Source organism: Leptosomus discolor, chromosome 5 (assembly GCF_034619465.1).
Source record: "Leptosomus discolor isolate bLepDis1 chromosome 5, bLepDis1.hap2, whole genome shotgun sequence".
NCBI classification, from domain to species: domain Eukaryota; kingdom Metazoa; phylum Chordata; class Aves; order Leptosomiformes; family Leptosomidae; genus Leptosomus; species Leptosomus discolor.
This window is the reverse complement of record NC_141395.1, coordinates 67874899-67898350: the sequence shown is the minus strand read 5'-3', so window position 1 is coordinate 67898350 and position 23452 is coordinate 67874899. Positions and strand designations below refer to the sequence as shown.

The 23452-nt window shown below is 40.9% G+C and overlaps 1 protein-coding gene across 1 annotated transcript in view; it reads right to left on the bottom strand.

Annotated features, from left to right (window-relative positions):
* Positions 1–1313: 1313 nt before the first annotated feature.
* DEPTOR (DEP domain containing MTOR interacting protein) overlaps positions 1314–23452 on the bottom strand; it is a 75439-nt gene continuing 53300 nt past the window's right edge. The window contains exons 7-9 of the mRNA XM_086465515.1: positions 21436–21506; positions 20664–20768; positions 1314–1450 (exon numbers count right to left, since the gene is read on the bottom strand). Coding sequence (XP_086321641.1) covers positions 1322–1450; positions 20664–20768; positions 21436–21506 — 305 coding nt within the window. The 3' untranslated portion in view covers positions 1314–1321. The remainder of the gene's footprint in view (positions 1451–20663; positions 20769–21435; positions 21507–23452) is intronic.

Below are 23452 nucleotides of genomic sequence, written 5' to 3'. Positions count from 1 at the left end.
CCTAACTGAAGGATTTGTGGTATGCTCATATAGAAAGTCACGCTTAAATTGTAAAATTTAGATAGCAGAGAAAGTCTGCAATATATATTTATAATTTTGTGGACAAGGCTGTATGTACTCAGTTCAAAGATCAAAGAAAACCCATGCAGTCCAATTACCATCAAGCTGAGGAGTCACCTAACGCAGCAGAATATGGCATTTGTATATACATTTTTTAAAAACATTTGTTTCATGAATTCATCAACAAAGAAATCCTACTGTTTTGAAAAGAGTAAGAGTCAGTTAAATACAATGTTTTATTAGTAATAGTGTCAAATGCAACTCATGTGGCAAGTCTGTAGTTCGCAAAACGTGATGACTGGAAAGTGCTAACAAGCTTAATGTACATTCAAGTACATGGCTTCAATTTGAAGTGTACTTTCTCTGCTGGAGCGTCTGGATGTATCATTGCTAATGCTAACACTGTGAATTTCCCACTTCAACTGGCCAAACATTCTTCTTCTTCCAGGAATAAAGGCGTCCAAAATTTTTCCAAAGTGACAACCAGCAAGGCTGAGACACCTTTCTTTTATGAATAAGGAAAAAACCCCAAATCAACATTTTTTAATTAAGCACCAGTGCGTAGCCGCCTAAACAGAAAGCCCGATTTTCAAAGGCAGATTTTTTAAAAGTACCGCATGCTTTTCATTTGCATCTTTCTTTCTACACTAATCCATGTATTCGGTCAGGCCCAAACATTCATACCAGAGTATCCTCTACAGAGAATGGACACCATTTTTTCATGCATTTGCAGTTCACTTGTGTTTGACTGCAGTCAAGCCAGCATTCAGTCAGCTGTCCCTTGGCCCGAGGAGAGAGCAACTGCAACAGCACATGCTCCTCAGACAAAGCTGGACACCAGGAGGATGTTCACCAATGTAAATACGTCATGCAAACAACCTGTGACATCCTGACCCTACAATGGTTGGTGCTTTCATCTCCCAAAGTGCTTTGATCCAGTGGTGGACTGTGAGGAAATCTGCATGGCCTCAGGTGGGAAACCATTCTGACCGATGCAGACGTGGCTGGACAGACAACCTAAAGGCCTTATCCTTGTCTCCGTTGGGCAAAGAAAAGTCCTTAGTGAAAGTCTGCTGGTATCTATTGTTCACTTCTTAGCATAATCACCAGTGCTATTATTGTTAAATGAAAGAGAGCCCCCTCCCCTAAAAGCAAAATCATCTATTCAGACACAGCAGCATTCTGCCTCCTTGTGTCATGCCGCTCCATGGTCGTCACTGTTTCTCTCACAAAAATGTCCCATAAGAGTTTTTTTTCCTTCTCAGGATTCTATTTCTTCCATCACTTCCATCACAATCGTTCGAGGGCCAGTCAGGATGAGGTTGCTCACTGTCCTGTAATCCACGTGGAGAACGTTGAGGCCATTGACAGATACAACAAACTGGCAAACCTGAGGAGAAAAGTGAGCAGCAAAACCAGTTACACATTAGACATTTTTTGTAAGGTTGTTTACACAGATGTACTATCCACTGCTGGGCATGCAAAAGCTCCAGAACATTTAATATCATCTCATTGAGCATTTTTAAGAAAAACACATTTCTTACAATTAATCTGGCAAGTCAATTTTCTAGAAAATTTTTTGAAATATCACTGCAACTTTCAAATCTGTGGAATTTTGAAGTCCTACATCAATCATTTTTCTTATAAAATTATATCTTTATTATAACAATGATATTTTCTAATATCAGTGGTGCTTTGCAAACAATATGGGACAAGACAGCTCTGTTATCCTTAGTCATCTTAAACACTTTCATAGAAACCACTTCATACAGCTCTTGGTAATCACGATAGAAATATGCATCGTGTTTCCAGGCTCAGGGCAAGGTCCGGATGATGACTTCACTAGATTCAGTGCCAAAACCTCCACCAGTACAACATGAACTCAAAGGATCCAAATTCTAGGCAATAATATCATGGAAGATGAAGTCAGTGCTGGGACAGATTAAAATGTCACTGCCATTTTCAGGAGATTTTCCTACACAGATTTAGGGTTTTTTTACTTTTTATGTGAACAGGGTTTTGGTTTTCTTCAGCAAGTATGGTTCATTAATTAATTTCAAATATGCTAATATTTTGGTTTTAAAAGCTGTAACAAATTCAAACATTGACAGTCTTGTATCATCAGAGCCCATTTTCTGTCCAAAAAGTCTTGATAGAAATATTCTGACCAACACCACTGCATATCTTAAAAGAGTTAATCAGAGAAAAAGTCACATCAACATTTTAAAAAAGCTGAGGAGGGAAAGAAAGATAACAATACCGATTTCTCAAAAACATTAAGCCTTCTCTGTATCTAATCATAATATTGCAGTATGCAGTAAAAAGGCCAAAAATGTGTAGTGTCTAGATCTGTGTTTTTAATGACAAAAATATGGAGCCTAAAGCAACAATAATATCATCCTGATGTTTCAATGAAACAATGCATTCACTAGAAGGCTATCTTAGTCATAAGTCATCTTGAGTCTGTAAGAAAGAAGCTATAAAGCAAATATCACTAGAAATTTCCATGCTTTATTTCACATTTTCACCTTTCCTATTTAGGCAGAAAGACAACACAGAAATGTGTGCAGGAGAGGTGGGAAGCAGCTCTGGCATCTTCCAGTGCTAGCACTAAAGCAGGTTTTCTCGCAAGCCAAGCCATTTCACTTCTGTGCCTCAGCTACCTTCCCTCTCAAGCAAAATGTGCGGTGAAACTCAATTCGTATTTGTGCAAAATGTACAGAATGTAGCTATTGATGTTCCATTTATGGAAAATTACAGAGGAAGCAAAGCCAATCCAAAAATGTAACATTTCATCAAAAATGCCACTGATGATTTTAATCTTTGCTCCTTAGAGTGTCTGCACAGGAAGAGTGGGAGCAGCAGCCCGAAGGGAGGGCAGACCTCTCTCTTGCACCTTACCCCTTACCCTCAGAACTCCTCTGCAGAGCTGAAGATCCTGGAAGTCAGCCTTACTGGTAGCCTCAATGATCATCAAAGTATGGCAATCAGCAATACCACTTAGCCAACTTCCATGGTAGTATGGATGTATCTTTGCTATACATTCATATGCTATATTTCAGCTGAAAGTACCACTGGGAAAATGGTTCAGATTTCGCAGGCAGACAAAGCCTTCTGAATTTTAACGACTTTGGTTGAAAAGGTAACCCATCATCCTCTGCTGTGTGCCTCAACTAGTATTTAAGAGGCATGTCTATTTAGTTTAAAATGCCGATTACTGCAGTATCTATAGGTCTCTCAACTTCCAGCAATATTTCCTAACACTTTCTATGGCTTTCCAAGATTGTATCAAGTTTTACTGAATTATAGCTCTGGCTCCAGAATAATATTTGGCTTGATTTAAAACAGACCTGCAGAAATAACCTTGTCTCTTCTGGCTTAATGCAATTTTTGGAAGTTGAATGGCTCATGTTTGTTTTACTGCTGCACATTCTCAGACTTCTCAAGTTACTGGAATCCCAATGCATGGGACTCGTGTTTGGCCAGGGACAGGCATGCAAGCATGTGATGGATAAATCTGCATGCTGGATCACGTCAGGGGCATTTGGGGGCCTCCGGGGAACATCCCTGGCAGAGGAACAGACTTTCCACACCAGCCAGCCGCTCGCACCAGGGCTGCAATGGTGTAAAAGTGGATGGTACAGGCACCACAGTAGTGAACAGCAATCTGGATGCCAAAGAATGAATTTCTTACACAAAAGACAAGAGTTGACATGTCTGTGTTCTCAATGTGTTTGTTTTAATGTATGCCCTTGGCAGTATTATTAATCAGCAACGCGTACGGGCTGAGAACAGTCCCCTTTGTGCCATCCTTTGCACTTGATCCATTTGGCTTATTAGTTTCACCATTTCCAGTGGATAGGATTAGATGCAAGAAGTCCACCCAAGCCAGATGAGAAGAGCAATGTAGAGAGGAGGACAAGGCACAGAAGAGTGTACTTCTGTCCTAAAATTGCATGAAAAGACCCACAAGGAACAGGAGATGATAATAAAGAGCCAGTCACCCTGGGGGCAGAAAGCTCTCTCCATGGCCATCACTTGACCAGTGCCCTCAAGGGCTGACTCTCTGCAAATTCCAGACCCGGGTCTCTCAGGGATAATGGAAATGTGGAGTCATTTGCTGCGTCCTCAGTCCTGACAATGGGAGAGAGGTTTGCACAGTCCTGAGCCCTTTGGTACGATGAATGCCCTTGACTCACCCAGTTTTCTTCTCCCCACTCTAGTTTTCCATCCAGCACTGCATCCAGCAAGGGGAAATGAAATGTAGCCCTACTTTTTGCATTTTGACCATCATCAATCCTGCCCCAAAAAAGCCCACATCATGCATTGCTCTTGGTCTTGTTACAAAACGAGCAAGAGCAAGCTAGTACACACAAACTAGCCCCAACTGAGCATATCAACACATACATTATCATCTCAGGAATTTTCTTAAGGAGGCTGGTTTACAGAATCGCAATGATTTAATGTTACATTTATAAAAACACATTTCAAAAAGCTGTAAGTGTTCAGCTCATAGCTACAGCTGTTAAGGGCTTTGTAACTATAAACATGCAAAATTTCTCTTTTGGTTTCCACACATCAGTAACTATACTAGATAATAAACTATAGTTAAAAAAGCCTCAAAGAGTCTTTTATTGCTCATTTCCTCATAGCTTTCCAAGGAGCCTGACAAGACATAAGCATCCATTTTTATCCCTCAAACTTCAAGAAATGACAAATCCCAGAATAAATTCCAACCATTTTGTTGGTCAGGATATGGCAATCTAAAAACCACAGAAACAATAACAGTTCAGTAAAGTAACATTGAAATGAAAAGACTCTCTTAATTAATGTCAAATATTTAAATGCTACAGTAATAAACATTTATTGTTAAGTATTTTGATTCCCCACCCTGGCATACAGCAGCCCACAGAAGCAGGGATACCAGAAAAGGCACCTCTGTCTTTCTGCAGGTCTGCACTGGCACACACAAGATTTAACCAAATCCAGGTGTTCCCAGGAAAAGGAAAACTTCAACTTTGGGCTTACATTTGAACAGAAAGGATCTGGGAACCTATCGCTTAAAGAAGTTAGCAAAGATTCGTCATGCCATTTATCATCAAACTGAAGATGCCGAGAAGGGGAATTATAATTAGTTACCGTAACATTTAATGGCCAAAATCAGGCTTGTGCTGTACTTGGAGCTGTACAACCCTTTCTCCCCCTCACTAGTTATTGCTCTTCCCTTCACGGCAGGCGCTGGCTGTCTGCCCCTCCTTGGTCTTGCCAAGCTGCCCTGGAGATGTACATCCACACCCCTGGATTCTCCTGCCAGGAGAACTGCCTGCTGGCCAAACCAAAGCCCCGCTCCCTCGCAGGGGGCTGCCTGCACCGGGGCTGGGCGGCTGAGCCAGCGTGGCTCGGGAGCTGCAGGGAGGATGACTGTGGGATGCTCCCGAGGGATGTCAGAGACCAGCTGCAGGCGTGGGTGGGGAATTGCACAACTATCTTAAAGCAAATTATTGAATAAAAACATCACATACCTGTCACTAATTCTTACTTAGCGTTCTGCCTCAGGATTACCTTAATATTTTTGAATGCTACAGGAATATTACTTGAGAACAGGCAGTTAGCCTAGATCCTCAGATATTCAGATGCTGTTTGTGCCATAGGCTTTAGTCACCTGTCGCTGTGGAGCCAGGCCTTGCTTGCTGGACTTTTTTCAACTTAATATAAAAAAAAAATCTTTTAAAAATTTCCTTTCTTATTGTAGGCACATTTTTTAGAAGGATACTGTGAAAGATCATGAAGAGCTGGAAATTCGGTTTAAGTGACAATTGCAATGTTCTTTGTGACAGCCCTAAAAAAAGCATTTAATTTTACAGATGCAGTGAGTGCAATTGTTCATCACTGGTTGCAAAGCAAGTAATAGCTACACAGAGTCAACAGATAACATATGTCAAAACAGTAGAATAAGACCATGATTACACAGTCACTTCAATTTGACAATTTTAAAAACTTAAAAATTTTTTTAAAAAGCTTGAAATGAACAGGAACACAACTGCCCGAGCCAGCGTACAGGAGGCAGTATGGCTGAGGGTGACTGGGTGACCACCCTTCTCCACAGCAGCAAACGTGTGCGCCCCATTTCAGTGGCCGTGGGTTAAGGCTCTAATTCTCAATGGATTTATCATTTACATTTCGGTGTCAGGATCAGTGTCCGGAACCTGCTCTGCTTTAAATTTGCTAATGTCTCTTTAAGAAAGAGAGTATAAACACTATGACAAATACAGATCGAATAGGTACCAAAGAAATCAATGTTACCATGTACAACGTAGGCTTGAAATTCTTGAATACAAAGGTAGATTATGTAATGACACATTAAAGATAGGGGCAAAGTTACTGGTTTTCAGCAGTACTGGTATTTTACTTAAATATCTGGGCAGTGACGGGACCATTCAGGGTCTAAGACTGCAAAGCACAAAGTCTCTACCAGCACACTTGAGTTTTCTCTTCCAACAGCACCAAGGTCACCCAAACGGCAAGGTTTTCACGGGCTGTTTGACACTGATAGCTGCTCTGGCATCAGGTGTTAACAGCGTAAAGAGATGCTGAGAGCACTGCCACCAAGTCATTTCCATTGAAGGTGCAAATATTGCTGTACATGTGGCAACTGCATGAAGGAAAATCTCGAAAAACAGTGGAGAGAGAGAGAGAGTGAATTCCAGCCTTGCACTAATCTTTCACTCCGGAGCAGCCAGGATTTCACCCCTGGACTCTGTGCAGATCTGAAACAGATTTCTAGCAGCTGGCGGCTCAAACCAGGGCCACGTCCTGCTGCAAAGCAGATCCCTTTGAAACCAAGGTACTTCAGAAGTTATTAGCACATTGCACAGAAACATGCAGTTGTTGGGAAAGCTGTGTGCGAATCAGGGCTGGCTCAGTCATCCCCCGTGAGACAGACTGGATTTAACCCTTTGCTCTGTTCATAATTGGTAAACACAGTGATATACGTATAGTTATCAGATAGTTTAGGACACTCTCCTTTGACTATTATTTCTTCTTATCATCTGATGTCATGCCAAAGTCACATAGATAATTTTTACTTTGAATTAAGCCACTCCCAAAATACATGGAAAAATGTATTGCTTTCTTTGTGGTCTTTTTTTAAAAACCTTATTAGCATGAAATAGAAATGATGATTTCAAGCAAATGAAGGAGTTATTTTCAACCCTGGAAAGTTCTTCAGCAATTTTCCAAAGAACTAAAATAAAAGCTTCTAAGTATAACTTCTTTCAGAGCTGTCTAAAGAAAAGTGTATTTTGACAATTTTACAGAATAAGATTGATACCAGAATCGAAAATATAACTATTTAAAAAAGAAACGAATAGCCCAATGTTAGTGCTTTTGCTTTTCTTCTTGTTAATGAAAATTAAAATGAAACTTATTACAGAAACCGCCTGCTTACATTTCTGTTATAGTGATACCCTCAACAATTACAAATAAATGCTTTTTTCATGTCCTACTAATCCCACAGGGACAAGGATCAGCTGGCCAGTTTGAGTAGCTCAAGCTTATAATTGTTTCATTATGGTATTCTGAAATTCACTGTGATCTTCTAGAGGAAAAGTTCTTCATGTGTGGTTAGTAAAACGATCTATTTTCGATGTGTAACCTGCATGAGAGACCTGCAAGATCCTGATTTATATTAAATATCAGGCCATGCTGTCAGTAAGAACCCTTCCTTACAGGGACACATACAAATTGGGGCTGAAGGATTAACGTTTTGCAATTGTCAGTGACCTGAAGATGTCTTAAACAAAATACCCAACCAATCAAGCTCTTCACACTTTAGAGATACTTTTTAAAACTCTGGGCCAGTTCTAAGATAGAAAACTTACGGCTTGATTCCCATGGTATGGCCACAGCTCTCACTTGTGAAGGTTACTGAACAGCTGAAACTGAGAAGGAAAAAGTGAAGCAAAAAAGAAAAGATGCTCTATACCATCGCTTGTTTAAAAAGGTGATGTATCTGCTTTGGCTTTTCTTGTCTTGCTGACAGATTTCAGCAAAATCTGGGGAAGGCTTAAGTGCTTTGAGAATGTAACATCTGAAACACAGCTTTCCAGCCTTCAGCAAGGAGGAAGGGAACATCCAAGCTTCCAACATTTTGAAGGAAGAGTGATCCTTCCAGTGGGAATTCCCCCGCTCACATTGCCCCTGCTCCTCTGGGGATGCTGGGAACTGCCGCTCCTATTCCCCCCTCCCGAACGCTGCTGTGCTCTCAAGCCAGCAGATGGAAATCAAGGCATCATTTTTTAAATAAGCATGAAATATGAAGGAGTTGAGAAATGAGTGAAAGCAAACAATCCTGTCTAAGGCTTTGTCACAGAGGAACAAAAAGTTACACTGTTTCTACTTTTTATTGCAGTTACCATTTAAAAAGGAGCTATTTCCACTCGGGTAACCATGCAGGTTTGCCCTGACGGTTGTTACGCCTCTTGAATAAACTTTCCGAGCTAATTACCGCATCATCACCTCACGCATCACGCCATGGCTTTGTACACAAAACCCTTACTGACAGCACCACAGAATGAGGTTTCCTTCTCCTTAGGGTGTAAAGAACTACTTTTAAAAGAAAAGTGGGAAAAAAAGGTTTGTTTATTAAAAGCTGGAGCAGTAACCTGATCTGGGACCCCACAATCCTTTCTTCCGGCAGAAAGAGGTACCCTCGGCCTGTATTGCCAAGGACTCTGTGGATCCGGATATCAAACCTCTTCCAAAGGGGAGCAGGGTTCGTAGCAGTACTTGGTGCCTGCACTCCCAAGAGGTGCTCCTGTCCCTTTGTGCTAGCTCCAGGGAGCAATGCACCAAAGCCAGGCACCACTCCCTTCTAATCTTGTGCCAGCAAAAATAAATAAATGAAAGGACTTGTCTCCAGGCAAAATAAGTTCCCTGATGTGCCTGACATGGTTGGAGGAAGGAGGCAATAGATACGTATCTGGTTAGAGGCAAAGGAAAAGAGAGACATGAAAAGGAGGTGAAGATAGGATCAACCTTTCTGGCAGCAGCTTACACTTAGATCAGTAAACTGCAGCTTAGGTTTTCAGAGACCTTAAGTCCCAGTGAAATCAATGGCAAGATGGATGTTAGGGTAGACAGAACAAGGGCAGAGACATCTGAGGCAGGAGAACAATGGTGGAGGAGAGAGGGCGCAGGGCTCAGCTGCTTCTTTTACACTCTTGCCCACACAACCTGCATTCACGCTGGTACATGGGCTCTTCTATTTTAATAGGTAACCCATAGCCATAAAGCAGAGGAATCCCCATGCTCAGCAAAGAGCCCAGGCCACAGAGATGCTGCCGCAGAAGAGCCTAAGACCCAAGACTAACCCAAATAAAAGCAAACACAGGCAGCCCTGAAGTATTTGCTTCTACTCTGCTAAGCTTGACATTATCACACTGGAACAAGGGAAATTGATGAAAATCAGAGATTTCTAAAAGTTATGTTCCCAGTTAAGAGTTTTAACTTCTTTTTTTTTTTTTTTTTTTTTTAAGAATTCACGCAATCTTGCTAGGATTAGTAAATCAAAGCTGGAACCTAACAATTCAAAACCTACTGCATGTCGCCAGAAGGTTAAAAAATCATGCAATGTCCTTTTCTACATAATTGAGGTTACTGGATGAAACAGAATAAATTGCAGCTGTGTGTTCAGCTCTGTAAATATCTCTAGCAAATGTGTAATTGGCTGTAGAGTGGGTGGTGTGGGAGTAGGCAAGCGTCCAGGTCTTGCATAAACACAGGATTTTCTCTCTAAAGGGACACATTTCTTGTTCAACTTTTACAACAGTGTTAAGCTGGCCCACTGTCCCATCAGCAGGCTAGAAACTGGGTACCAGCAGAGCATAGTACAACGCATAGCAGAGAAAACCAACCCCATTTACAGAATTACAAACACAAGCATGTAATTTTGTCTCCATCTTGGTCTGTGCCTGCAGACTGGTTTGGATGGTTTGCCTGAGTAAGGCTTCATTACATATTTTCATTACATACATTCATTACATACTTTTGTTGTTTTTAAAAAAGAGGCTGAATTTTTTATAGTATTCCAAACTCATTGGTCTCTAACTGAAAAAAGAAATCAGAACTTAAAAAACAGAATATAAAAATAAAAATTACGTATAATAAATTAATATCTATTTTATAACACAATATAATAATTCACATAATATAAAATTGAGTCATAGATTCCCAAAGGGCCTCATCATTGGTTCAGATAGTGTCTGTCTCCCTCCCTACCCAGTTGTGGGAATTAATGGGAATTTAAGTATTTTTCTTTTTTTTTTTTAATCAGAAATAGAATGAAACCATTGCTGTTCAAACTCCACAAACAGAGTGGACAAATTAGAGGGGGAAACAGCTGACCTAACAGCCCATGAGAACAGCTCTTGGTTTGGGGTGGGCAGCTTTTGGTCTGCATGCAAGTCTCAGCTCTGCAGCGGCAGTTTCCCCAACGGATTGACTGAGTGGTCAGACAAACACCGAGACAGCAACCAGGAATTACTCATGTAGGTAAATTAAAGCTATCTGTAGATACCTGGAGGGTAATAGCATAAGGACCTAATACCCTGAAATGCAAACCTTCCATAAATACAGAACAGGGAAATATAGGTCACTGCTTCTCATGGCCCTAATTGGGAATTGGTGTGTAAAATGACTGACTTAATCTGAATCCCAGCGAAAAATACCCACAGGTAAAGCCGAGCTGGGCTGGGCTGGGCCATGTCAGGAAAGCAAACCAGTGACTGCATGCTTAACTTTATAAGCGTTTTTATTGTGTACTGCAATTTGACACCTACCACAGAACAGCTCTGAATAACTCGAATGGCTAAAGGTGGCTCTGGGTGAAATCCTGCACGGGTAGCAGAAGAACATGGAGTCTTAGCTTAGAAACAGCATCTTTGTATGCTTGGGTTGACCTTTTAGTGTTCTTTTTTTTTTTTTCCTGGTGTATCTATACCTAAATTACAGTTGCTCAAAGAAAAACACACATAATGAATAAAGAACTCAAAAACTATACATCAGTTTATCCACAAGGTCAAACACAATTAGGCTAAACCAACTAAATGTAGTTCATTTAGGGCACATATTAGTTAAAACCAGTCCCTAAACAAGCCCAAACCAGGGAGTTACAAGGGCAGTCAGATCCATGCAGGGCACCCTCCGGTATCAAGACTGTAACGAGCAGGAACACTCTGCGCCATTTCAGACAAACAGCTGCTCTCTGTTTGCACGGACAAAAGTGCAATTGTTTTTCCATGTGTTTGACTAGCTAAACAGAGCCTTGGCTTTAATGCAACATGTTTCCCAAATCATTCGCTTATATCATGAAAGGAAGCCAGCTTGTGTCTTGAGCAGCAACAAGAAAAGACACAGAGAAGTGCAGGGAAGGGTCTGCAAAGCCGGCAGCTGGGGAGCAGCAGCATCCCCAAAGTGCTCGGGGCAGAGAGCTGCGATAGCCACAACGCTGTACACCCAACAGCATCTGAGGACCCCTTCAAGGCTTCAAGTGTAACGGATATTGCAACTAAACCTAATGATACAAAATGCTTTTCATCGTCAATTAAGAGCAAAAGCAGTTCAAAATGCCAGCATTTTGCTGTAATGCCCTTCTATGCCTTTTTTATAGACTCTTAGGATAGTCTTTTTAAGATTTCAGCCATTCTGCAGATAAGTTTTTCAGACGACCGTCCTCTCTTTAGAGAGCCTGGACTACCTAACAGGGACATGCAACATCCTAAGAAAGCTCAAGCAAGGGTAAGATCCCAGCTGTTCTGGCTGGCACTAAATTTCACTGTTCAATGGGCTACAGACCATGCTGGAACTTGGAAGCTGTATCAAAACACAAGCACAGCCCTGTCTTACAGTGCAGCTGAAACCAAGACTGCTTTCTCTCTTTCTGAATAGCTACAGCTGTAAGACTTCAGAAACAATCAAAAAGGCACTTTCATAAATGCAAGGTGTTCAGGTATCTGGGTTATCTTGCCATAAAACACCACTTACTTGAAAAGAATTTTTAAACCTACTTTTTATTAAAACACTATGACTAAATTTAAAAAGTCAACTGACCTCCAATTATGAACTTGCAGACAAATTTTTTTCTGAATTGTATTTGCTATTGATGAGAAGGAGCCAAGATGAATACAGACACTAGTACAGTAGGTCACTTGTTGCCCAACAGCATTTTAGGTGACTGGCCTACAAACAAGTTCGATTCTAATGTCAACTACACTGCTGTGAATGCAGAAAAAAAGAGGTCTGAGGTATTATGAAACTTTTTGTATTTGCATAAGGTTTCAGTTGTTGTAAAGAAAAAAAGAAGTAATTTTATTTCCCAGTAAAACTCTCTGTTAAAAGAGTCTTTTGAAAAAATCACACAGAGTTATTGGAAATCTAATACTGTTCTACAGGCCAAAATCCAGGTCTGGGATAAGCACGTAAAACCTTGCTAAACCTGTGTCCTACAATTTCAGGGGGAAAAAAAAAGGAAGTTCACTGTTAAAGGTGAAATTTATACCCAAAAAGCTAAACCTGCTCCTTTTATACTTCACCTAGGAATTCCCACTGTCTTAATTCCTTTCTCTACAGTGAATAACAGGGATCCTGTTGTTCAAAAACAGGACTGATAATCATAAAAACAATTTTTCTGCATTTTCTTTTGGGTGTGCAGTTGGAGTGGCGTTTGAGCACTGCACTGCCTGTCTGCATGGGAATGGCTCTTTCCCCTTATACCTCAGGGAGGTGACTTTTCACAAGCAGAGTTTTGACTTCTTTATCATAGAACAGTCCCTCATACCCATAGCAAGCACCTAGTCTCTAGTCCAATATAAAGCTGGCTGATTTTTTTAGTTGATTTTATGTCCACTGACTCAAAAGAACTGAAGCCCATGGTCCATTGAAGCAAGTGCAGTCCCACACCCCATCTACTTGGTGGTGACTGTGCACCCAGAGGCATCTGCACAAGGATGGAGTTCACTTAACCACCCAAAACAACTTCAACAGAAGTACTGCAGCCTCAGAAGAGATGTCCTCAGAAGAGATGTCCTCAGAAGAAACTGATCCTTAAACAACTCTGTGGGGAAAGAAGTAAAGCAAACCAAGGAAACAAGCAGAAAAATGGAGATCCACCAAAAAAAAGCAGGAATGTAGGATGAAATTCTGACACGTCTGAAGACAACAGGAGCTTTATCATGGCTTCAAAAGAAACAGAATGTCACACTTAGAGTCTAATGATTTATTAGTGGAAAACAGAACAAAATGAGAATTTTGGTAAAGATTAGCAGAGACTGGAATATGGTAGCATTGGAAATAGAAACTCTCTACCCAGAACAGTTACAACCTGGGCAGGGATGGCAGGGTGATATGTCACAAAGAAAGTATTTGGAGTTAATACAAAAAAAAATTCTCATCAGGAGGGGGAGAAGGACGGCTTAGAAAGAGGACAGTCGTACAAACTCTAGTTTGAAACTCAGTGGAGCCTGTGCCAGTGTAACATTGCTGCACAGGAGTTGTAGGTCCAGTCTGTAAATTTGGATCTATGTGTTGGTCTGAGACTGGGAAACCTAGACCGTATGCTGTGAACCACAGTCCCAGGAAACACAAGGACGCTTTAGCAAACCTAGAGGGTTTTTTTCATTTGTACTGGTACCAAAATGGATCTTCTCATCAAATGTTTTGATTCTGTTTGATAATATGTCAGATTTGTTGGCATCTTCCATCTGTTTAAACCCAAACTACAAAAATACCTACATATTCTGGTAGGAAAACAGTCAGTGTAGCTGCACAGAGGGTTTGTGCCAGGGTAAAGAAGATGATCCAAATCCAAATTGTGTGGCCACCACGGTGCAGGTTCAATCAGCAAGCCAGTGGTACAGCATCTCTAAGAGTCTCCTGACACTCAGAGAGGTCCAACAATGACAGGACTTCTGCCATGGGAGAGGAATAAAACAGACTGAGTAGCTGGTGCAGCGAAAGGACACATGAGAAACTGATTAGCAGTTTATCCAATTCTGTACTGGGATTCCCAATAATGAGGAGAAAGGAGGACTGCTGAGAAAACATTTAATTATTTCAGTCAACCTAAAGACACTGTGCTAATGCAAAGGATGATCAAGGACATAAGGACTCTGTTGTTGCAATGGTAGTATTCTGTAATGAAAGCAAAGGAGAGATTTGCCAAACCTTGTCTCGTTTTGGCAACCAGCCAAACTTCTGGCAGTGACACACAATGCAGCTCCCACAATCACGTTTTCTTTCAGTAAGAGAAGTCCCTAGTTTGGTGAGAGGGCTGAATTCACAAAACTCTCAAGACAAGAGGAGAAGGGTGCAATGCAGTTTTCTGTCCAGTACTCCCAGAACTATGTTATTATAATTTTCATGGCAATAATCCCAGTATAGTTAGAGTAACAGGGGTTTAGGGTAGGTTCAATGTACTGAAAAGTGGTAACAGGACTCAATCTAAAAAATTTGGGAATTGCTCATTGAGGTTAATTAAACACACCCACTGGAAATGGAAACTCTGGGACAGTTAGAGAGGCATCACCACAGCTCACCAGCAAACTCCTTGAGCAAATGATGGACATAGACCAAAAGAGAAGGCAGACACAGAGTAGGAACACCCAGGCACAGATTGATGAATTGATTGGGGAAGTACAGTGATGGCTATACATGCTGCTAAACAGCTGTCAAGGACAACCAACCTCTAATCCATTTTCATGTCGATGGAAGAGTTTTTTCACATTCACAAGTATTTGTTCTCTTCCAACTTCCGTTGAATCACAATGTTACTAACACAGCTGCCTTACTACATTTTTCTTTAGAGTCTTTTAGAAAGATTTCTACTAAAGATCAAGAGGGGAAAAAATAGCATCCAACCTGTTGACCATTATGTTCTTACTATGCTCTTAGCACATCCTAATGTGACAATCACTCTTCTTGAGCATGACTTACAAGGTGTTCAAGGCTAATGGCTACCCTACTCAGCTCACTTTCTCCTATCTTTGTGATGGATAGTAGCACATAAAATCTGAGGTTCTGGTTATAGCTGCATAAAGTGAAAGAAGGAGCTAAAACTTGCTTGGTTTTTCTTTGGTTTTGCAAAACCAGAGTTGATTTTATGGTAAAATACCAAATCTCATTTCTTCAAACTGGATTTCTCTAAAGTCATAAGAGCTTGAATATATCTTCCACATTTCTCTGGAGGAGAATGGACCTTTATGTTATGGTTTATAATTAAATACTATCAGAAAATGAGGCACTCACAGAGACATGTTTGAAACATATATACATTTATATTCAAGCCCTACAGTAGTGGCATTCATTGCATGCAGTGCTATGTGCATTTAGCTCTGCTGCTTCTTTATTTATGGACAAGCTACGAAAGCAGTTTGTCAGCAACTTTTTTTGAGTGTTCACATTACCAAATACATTCATTCTGAATTCACTCTAACGTAATTATCAAATTCAGCAGCGAGCTGATAACACAGCTAGAGGAAAATACCAACCTGCCTCAGTGTTTTCATGCTGTAATTGAAAACAGATGGCAACTCGTGTAATTTATGCTTTTCTACAATCAGTAACATGTTGGTATAAGATAAGAATTCTAAGACTGAATTGCATCTGCTTGCACAACACCATATGCTAGTGCACAGTATAAATATTTATCCCAACATACTTCATCTTCTCATTTAAAGCTCAGTCACATGAGATAGTGAAAGTACCCTTCGGATACCTTCAATTAGCACTGAAGCATCTCCCCAGTGATTTAAAGGGGGAGTCCCAGCACCAAACACTGAGGTATCTTCCCTTTCCTAAGCTTCATGGAGAGGGCTAAATGGAGGCATGTTTGTTGTGCCTTATTTATACAATACAAATCCCAGTCTTCAAGCTCCCACTAGGCTGCCTTTAGGAACTACAAAGAGGTTTCTCACTTACAATGTCCAAGCTTCTCTACTTTTCCCACTATCCTGTAAAACACTGGAGATTGGCCACAGCCATAAATGGGATATTTTTTCCATGAGGAATATTTTTTCTTTTTTGTAGGATTTTTAGACTGGTTTATCTTGCTTGTTAAACAGTAAAGCAATCATCAGGTTTGAGGTCAGATTGGCAAGGACCATGGAATGGGTTTTGCATTTCTCTGCAGCATGGAGTACGTTCAAACTCCCGAGAATCTCACAGTTCAAATCTCTGCCTATTGCAAGAATCTAAGGCATAAGCAATTCCTTTGACTTCACAAGTTTTCCGGTTGGTTTTCCCCCCACTCGGCATCTTATAAAGCGTAGCTTTTAGTCTTTCATGTCATAAGCCTGTAATATTTTGTGATTGTGGCAGTATTTGGACTCTTTGGACTAATCAGATAGTACCTATGTTCCTTTGATTGCAGGGAGACCGGGCTTAATGACCTCGATGAACCTGACAACAATACGCTCCATCAGACAGTGGCTATTCAATTACACTTGAGATTTGGCTCTTATTCTGCTAGTGAAATCATTTGAGAACACAGACCTGAAATAACCATTTGTGAGTGCAGAAGACGATGGCACAGGCAGAAAATTCATGAGGCTGACCTCCTCCCTGCGCCAGCTTTTAAAGATCAGGAGAGCACAACCATGCTGGAATGGTCCTGGCTGTATACTGTAACCCCCAAGCAGAGCTCAAAACAGAAGGGGCTGGTACCAGTGACCATACATCGTCCCCCAAACTCCCTGCTACTAACTGAAATGAAGAAGAACAGGACATAAAAGCTTGAGTGGCTGTTGGCAATTTGTATGATACAAGGACCTCAGGTGTAACAGTTATAAATGCTAATTTATTCAAAACCAGTTTAAGGAATCAGATATTCTTTAGCATTCCTCAAAGGTTAGAGCTGGGCACTGATATCTCCAGCCAAAGGAAAGAACAGATGATCAGCAAAATGAGTGATTATTTTGTCTCTCTCACAAGCCTCACACTAAGCTAGGTCTGCTCATCTTGTCACAGTCTGTTGCAGTGATGTCACACTAAATAACAACATGTGATGCATAATTTAGTTACTTGTTTGAAGTCAAGTTGTGTAACTTTTCAAAGAATACTTGCATCTTAAAAGCAGAAATTAACTTACAGAATAAAGAGGAAAAAGAGTTTTCCTGACAACAACCGGCAATATTTAGCAGTGTCATCCACAGAGACCCAAATTTTGCAGCCAGTCAATACTGAATATTAAAGCAACCTGGGAACTTCAAAATCCTGCTGCTCTTCCACTGCTGACGACAGCAGACAGCAAAACAGAGATGCAAATAACTTAGAAGCACACAGCGCAACACTGACTCCTTTCATAGCCCCGCATTGCCTCCAGCTCCCACTTGTTAATGCGCTTACAGCAACTACACTCTTCACAGCGCTATCACAGGCAACCGCACTTCAACAAACCCAGGTCTAAAAATACTTTAATAAAGTTAATTGACAAAATATTTATTAAATTATTTGCTCAGCTTCATACTTGAAACCTCAGACGGTAAATGGTAATCTTATTCACCAGGCCCAGAAGAGGCAACAAGAGTTAAAGCCAAAAAACGTAACACCCTCTAACACCTCTTCAGTAGACCATGCTAATAGGGATTTTCTCAGAATTAGATTGTCTGAAGTTCCCCTAGAAGAGGATGTCATGTACAGGGACACGGCAAGTGCTGCCACGTGTGTGACGGAGACCCGTGCATCCCAGCTGCCCAGAGCCGTGCCCACCACGCAGCCGCTGTGTGTGGCCAGAGCTCCGTCCCAAGCTCATTGAGATTTCTACTCAGACTCCCAATTCACAGAGCTTTGGAGCAGGCCAGGAGCCCAGCCAAGGCCAAACTGAAAGCAAGCCACCACAAAGTCTTTCAGGTAGGTTGAGCCTGTAACGTTTACTACTTTATGTAACACAGGGCAGAGTTTTAAGTGCACAAACTGAGATCCCACAATGAGACTGCAGGCAGCTGTCCTCTCTCAACAATTTGTCCAGAAAAACACAAAGACAGGAATATAGTGTTCTCCAAGAGAGGCAAGTGCAAAATCACAAGCTTTACAAATAAAGACACTTCCAAAAAGATTACACTGGATACATCTCCTTAGGAGGAAAAACCCTGCTGCTACTGCCAAGAACTTTTCTACAAACTGCAACGCCAAGTCTTGGCTCTTCTTCAAATTCTTGCCCTTTTCATCATAGCCAATTTTCCTTGTTAGCGCGTCTTTGGTGTAGTGCTCAGAGCAACACTGGCAGACAAAAGCCTCTTGCACCAGCACACCAGAAGCCACCAGGCCCAATAGGCTATTTTCAAAGTGCCCCTTCTGCACCTTCCATGCAGGGGAAGGTTTGTTTTCAAGGAGCTGTCGTCTAAAGCCTGTCATACAGTTCCTTTAAATTTACCAGATTGAAAAGTTCTGTAAATGGATGGATGAAGTGACATAGATTTTTAAAAATTTCAAATACTGCACTATAATTTACACATCTATTGTCATGGGAACACCTCAACAAAACCCCTTATTTTCAAAGAAAATTGGCATTTCTTCACCAGGGGCTAAAGGTATTCAGCTTTTCTGAAAATGGGGTGCCGATGTTGGTGTCTAAACAGGGACACATCTAACATATGGCCATAATGTTTTATGTGCAATTTTGCTCTGAAAAGCAATTTTATATAGAGATAGCACCTTTGCAAATAATCAGATCTATCCTTTGTGCGAATTCAAGGCAATATATCCCAGATTTACTGCCTAAAATACTGTTTGCTTCCCTCAGGACAGCAGACTATTTTATATTCTTATGTCTTGAATCGTTCAGGTAAATCTCAGCAACCCCATCAGAGTACATGAGCGCATGGAGAGCACATATGGAAGATACAAGGACATAATCTGGTTCATAAAACCAGTTTCAGAGGTGAAATATGAAAGAAACCAGCTTAACTAAAACATTCTAGTGTGTAGTCACAGGGCTGACAGCTTGAAACCGAAAGAAGCTGCTGAGTGCAGAAGTGAAATCTCTAAGATTATGCATAGGACACCACAGTGTTATTTTTATAAGTCAGGTTTCAGAATAGATCTATTTTATTGCTAGCTGCTATATTCAGAGTGTAAAAGGTGCTGTAAAGTACTAAACTCCCAAGTTCAGGATCTAGAATATATACATGAATAAATTCATTATTTCTAAATTTCAGTCCTTTAAATTTTAGGCAGGATTATTACTTGAAAACGATACTCTTCATATAAAAATTGTAACTACAGATTATATTTACGTATTGTACAAAACATACAAAAAATTCCAGCCCTCTCGGGAATCAAGCCCTTTGCCAGCCGGATGTGTCAGGGTGCTGCATGTACCAACAGGCTCTGCAGCTGCCATTCCCAGGGGTTTTGCCTGCCCGTACTTAAAAAAAGTAAATGTTTCAAAGACAGTAAGTTCTTTCTTGCAAGTCTCATTTTAGAAAAACCCAGCAGACGGAGCGGGGAAACCCCTGCAGTGCATTTGCTAAGGAGGGTCCTGGGGCAGGTCTGGCATCGTGCGATGGGCAGGATGTGCATCCCTGGTGTGGTGGCAGCACGCACTGCCTCCAGCTTGGTGGGTGTGAATGTACAGGCAAGAGGCAGTTGGGGTGAGTGTGATGGGAAAGGAAGACAAATTAGAAGGCAGGACAAAATTCATGGCAAACTGGGCTGCTTGAGAAATACATCTGAAACCTTCACCTGCAATTGTTATGATACAATAAAACATGACATAAACTGCTCATTTAATCTTTGTATCTGGCCCAGCCTGGACACTGGAGTAGGTGTAGCAGTTAGTTCCTCCTTCTTGCTTTTACCTGTACTTGGCGTAATGCTTTGCTTTTATTTTTCCCACTGTACAACGGCGTGATAATTTCACAGTTATATGCAGGACATGGTCCAAACCAGCAGGTAAGTCAACAGGCTCTCCATTAGCAGTACAGAAGTCTTCACACGTAATTTGTCTTTATTTATTCTTAAATCATGTAGGAAAGTATTGCAATTCTTTACGAAATATGAAAGCTTCATACATTCCCCTTACTAAAATGTCTTGAATTTTAACTGCTTTCCAGAGAAGAACGGGTTACACTAGGTTCACTGTCAATAGGTATGTCTGACTTTGCCTCCTCCTATATAGGCAAAGTCAAGAAGCTGCATACCAGCAACCACATAAATTGCAAAGTAATGAGGAAGCTAAAATTGTGCAGAGTTGGAAAATGGTAAAAATAACCAAAAAAACCCAGAGAAACCCCCACCCCACCCCCTTCAAAATTAGCCAACCAACCAACCAAAAAAAATCCAAAAAAAGGGAAAAGATCAAGAAAGCAACTTGGAAAGGATAAATGAGTTTCATGCAAAAAAGAGACTTGAAGAATCTCAAGGACAGAAGAAAAGAAACAGGAGGAGGGTGAAAGGCAGCAGAACTCACTGTGCACAAACGCCTGAAACTGAGACAACCATCCTCAAACCTGGAAACAAAAGCACCTCTCCCTCCCCAAGTACAGGCAGCCCAAGACCTTCACTGAGCAGCACAAACACCCCCTCTAAGTCACCCCATTTTGAAAACCCACCTTCATCCCAGCTGCGGCTGCCGGCCCGCTGGGGTCCACGGCCTGGATATGGCAGGGCTTGCTCCCCCGCACCACAAAGCCCCAGCCCACTGCGTCGCCGACAATCTGCAAAGAGAAAAGAAGGACGTTATCACCTTCAAGCACCTCCATGAAATTCAAAGGGGTAACAACTAAATGGTTCAAGACATAATTTCAACATCTCTATGCTTCCCACACATAGTAAAGGACATTGTGTACAGGCTGCTATATCCCTCACGGGAAAGGCTCTATCTAAATGATTCCTCTTGCTTTTAATGAACTTTTTTTTTGTAGGAAAAAAAAACTAGGAGGCTGTAAAAAGCAATGCTTCCAATGACTAGGTTCAAAAATGTCTTAACAGAAAGGCTTTCTCTAATAGTGAATATGAATAAAATTTCTGTCCCATCAGTCTAGAAAGACCTAAGTAGAAAACTTCAGTCTGCGTAGATAATCCACTCCTGCAGAGCAGTATTAGCAGCAGCACAAAGTCTAGATGTTTGTATAATACAAATGTTACTGGCTTGATGTAATTTTGCACTCCATTGAAGTCAGCAGTACTACATTGGCATAAAGACAGGACAAACAAATGCAGCATCAGACCTGAAATGTGTGGAAGTACTGATAACAGAGTTGGGGATTTTAAAGTGCAAACCTTAACAAATGCAAAAAAGCTCCAATTAACACATCAGAAAATGCCCGTTTAGATTACCTTATGCATACGTGCAGAAAATAAAGAAAAATACTGGAGACATACCGTAAAAGTTTTTCTTACATATGGGGCTCCAGGCATCAAGAGCTCATCAGCAGTCACGGGTCTCTTTAATACTGTGGAGGTACATAAATGAATATACAATATAAACAATCCTCTGGAGTTTCTCCTAGTAAATAAGACATGGTGTCGGGATACATCTTTTTGGTCCCACTTCCCATACTCTTTCAGTTCTTGCAGACTTGCTCGAAAGTAGCAAAAGAGCCAAGGAAAAGACATCAGAATAACTCTGAGTACAAATGATGAGAGCTTTGGAAAATCAGAGAGTTTAGCCAACAGACTTTGTTGTCTTCAATCGAGATCCACTGAACACTATCACAAACATCAGAAGGGGCTGTTCCTGCGTCCAGTGTTGAAATGAGTGACCAACCTTCCTGACATGAAGCAGCTTTTCTTCCCGGCTCATGCTGTGCACGTTGGGTGCTCTCTGCTATTTCATCTGAGTTGGGTTTGAATCACTGAATTAAGTAATAAGAAAATTCTGCTTAAGTCAGGAATTATCCAAACAAAGAGATTTCTGCAGTTGTAGGCACAGACATTTAACCCCATCTTATCAGGGACGGCCTAGGTAACCTACAGCTGACTGGGATTTTACATGAAAGGAAATACCAGTGAGTTCCAGTGAATCACCAGTGCAGGTGGCTCTCCATTGCCTTGCTATGCATTGCAATGATTTTCCCCTGAAAAAAGTAAATGTAAAGTTCTACCAAATCAAATCTATACCATTCTATGTACCATTTTTTATCTGTCTGTAAACACTTCACAAGATGGAGGACAACGGAAAGATATATGTTCACTGTTTTTGCCTGCTTCACCTCTAAAATTATGGCTGCTTTTCTTTCAGTGATAAATAATTTTGATGATGTCTACCTTTTCAGTCTCACGTAGAAGGTAAATTTCCCACAGATGGTATTCAAAGACATTCATGAGCTTCTCAATGACATTCGTGGGAGCAGGGAGAATTCTAGCATACAAACCAATACATATTTTTACTTTCCTATGGATATTGACAAACTGTCATTTAGTTAGTGTTACACTTTGCAGAGCATGCCTAGTCAATGTAAAAAACCTGAATGATTATGCTCATTCGACAAGTCAAAATCAGGTAAAGCATGCAAACAGGACTCCTTTGCATGCCTCCCTTCATTGTACTTCCAGAAATTTCCTTTGTTTGATGATTGTTTTTCTACACGACTGGTCAAGTTATGACCTGGGGGCTTTTTAAGGTGTTTGCCTGCAAGAAAACTCATCTGACAATAAATATACCTCTGCCTTGTGTTTATTAGCACGCAGTTCAGCAACATGCTCTGGGTCTGGATAGCAGGAAAATATTTGTGGAAAATATCACTTTATAGTCCAGCAGAGGATTAAGAATTCCTTTGTAACATTTACATCTGACAGCCTTGTGTCAACCTAAGCGAGATGATGTGTGGATCCCTACTCGCACTATGGGAGAAATTAGCCTACATTGCCGGTAATTGTATAATTCTTAAAAATAAGTCTGTTTATAAGCCCATTGCCGTCTTCTTTCAACTATGAGTCTGTTAAAGCTATTCAGAGTTTGAAAACTAGTCCTAAGGGAGAATTTCTTTTAAAATAAAGAATTTATGCAGGGGCAACATCAGCCTACCCTTTTTCTTCCCGTGTTGTGTAATCAGCTGCAATAAAATAAACTTGTTCGCAATACTCACGGGTGGACACTTTGTATACAATCAGAACCATAAATGAACAGAATAATCAGCATACTTCAGACAACACACATATTTATGGACAACGCTGTTTTATCTGTCCCAGAAATTTTTCCAGGATGTAATAATTAATGATGTACTGGGGCCAAAGAGCTCCCCATACAAAATCTATCAGAGCATTTCTGGGAAGTATACCTGAGAGACATTCTTCCAAAACATGATACTGCGGCAGTCTTCATACAGGGGCAAACCCATTGTATACAGGGGCAAACACATCAGAAGGTGGTGCTGAACACCCAACAGCAACGTACTCC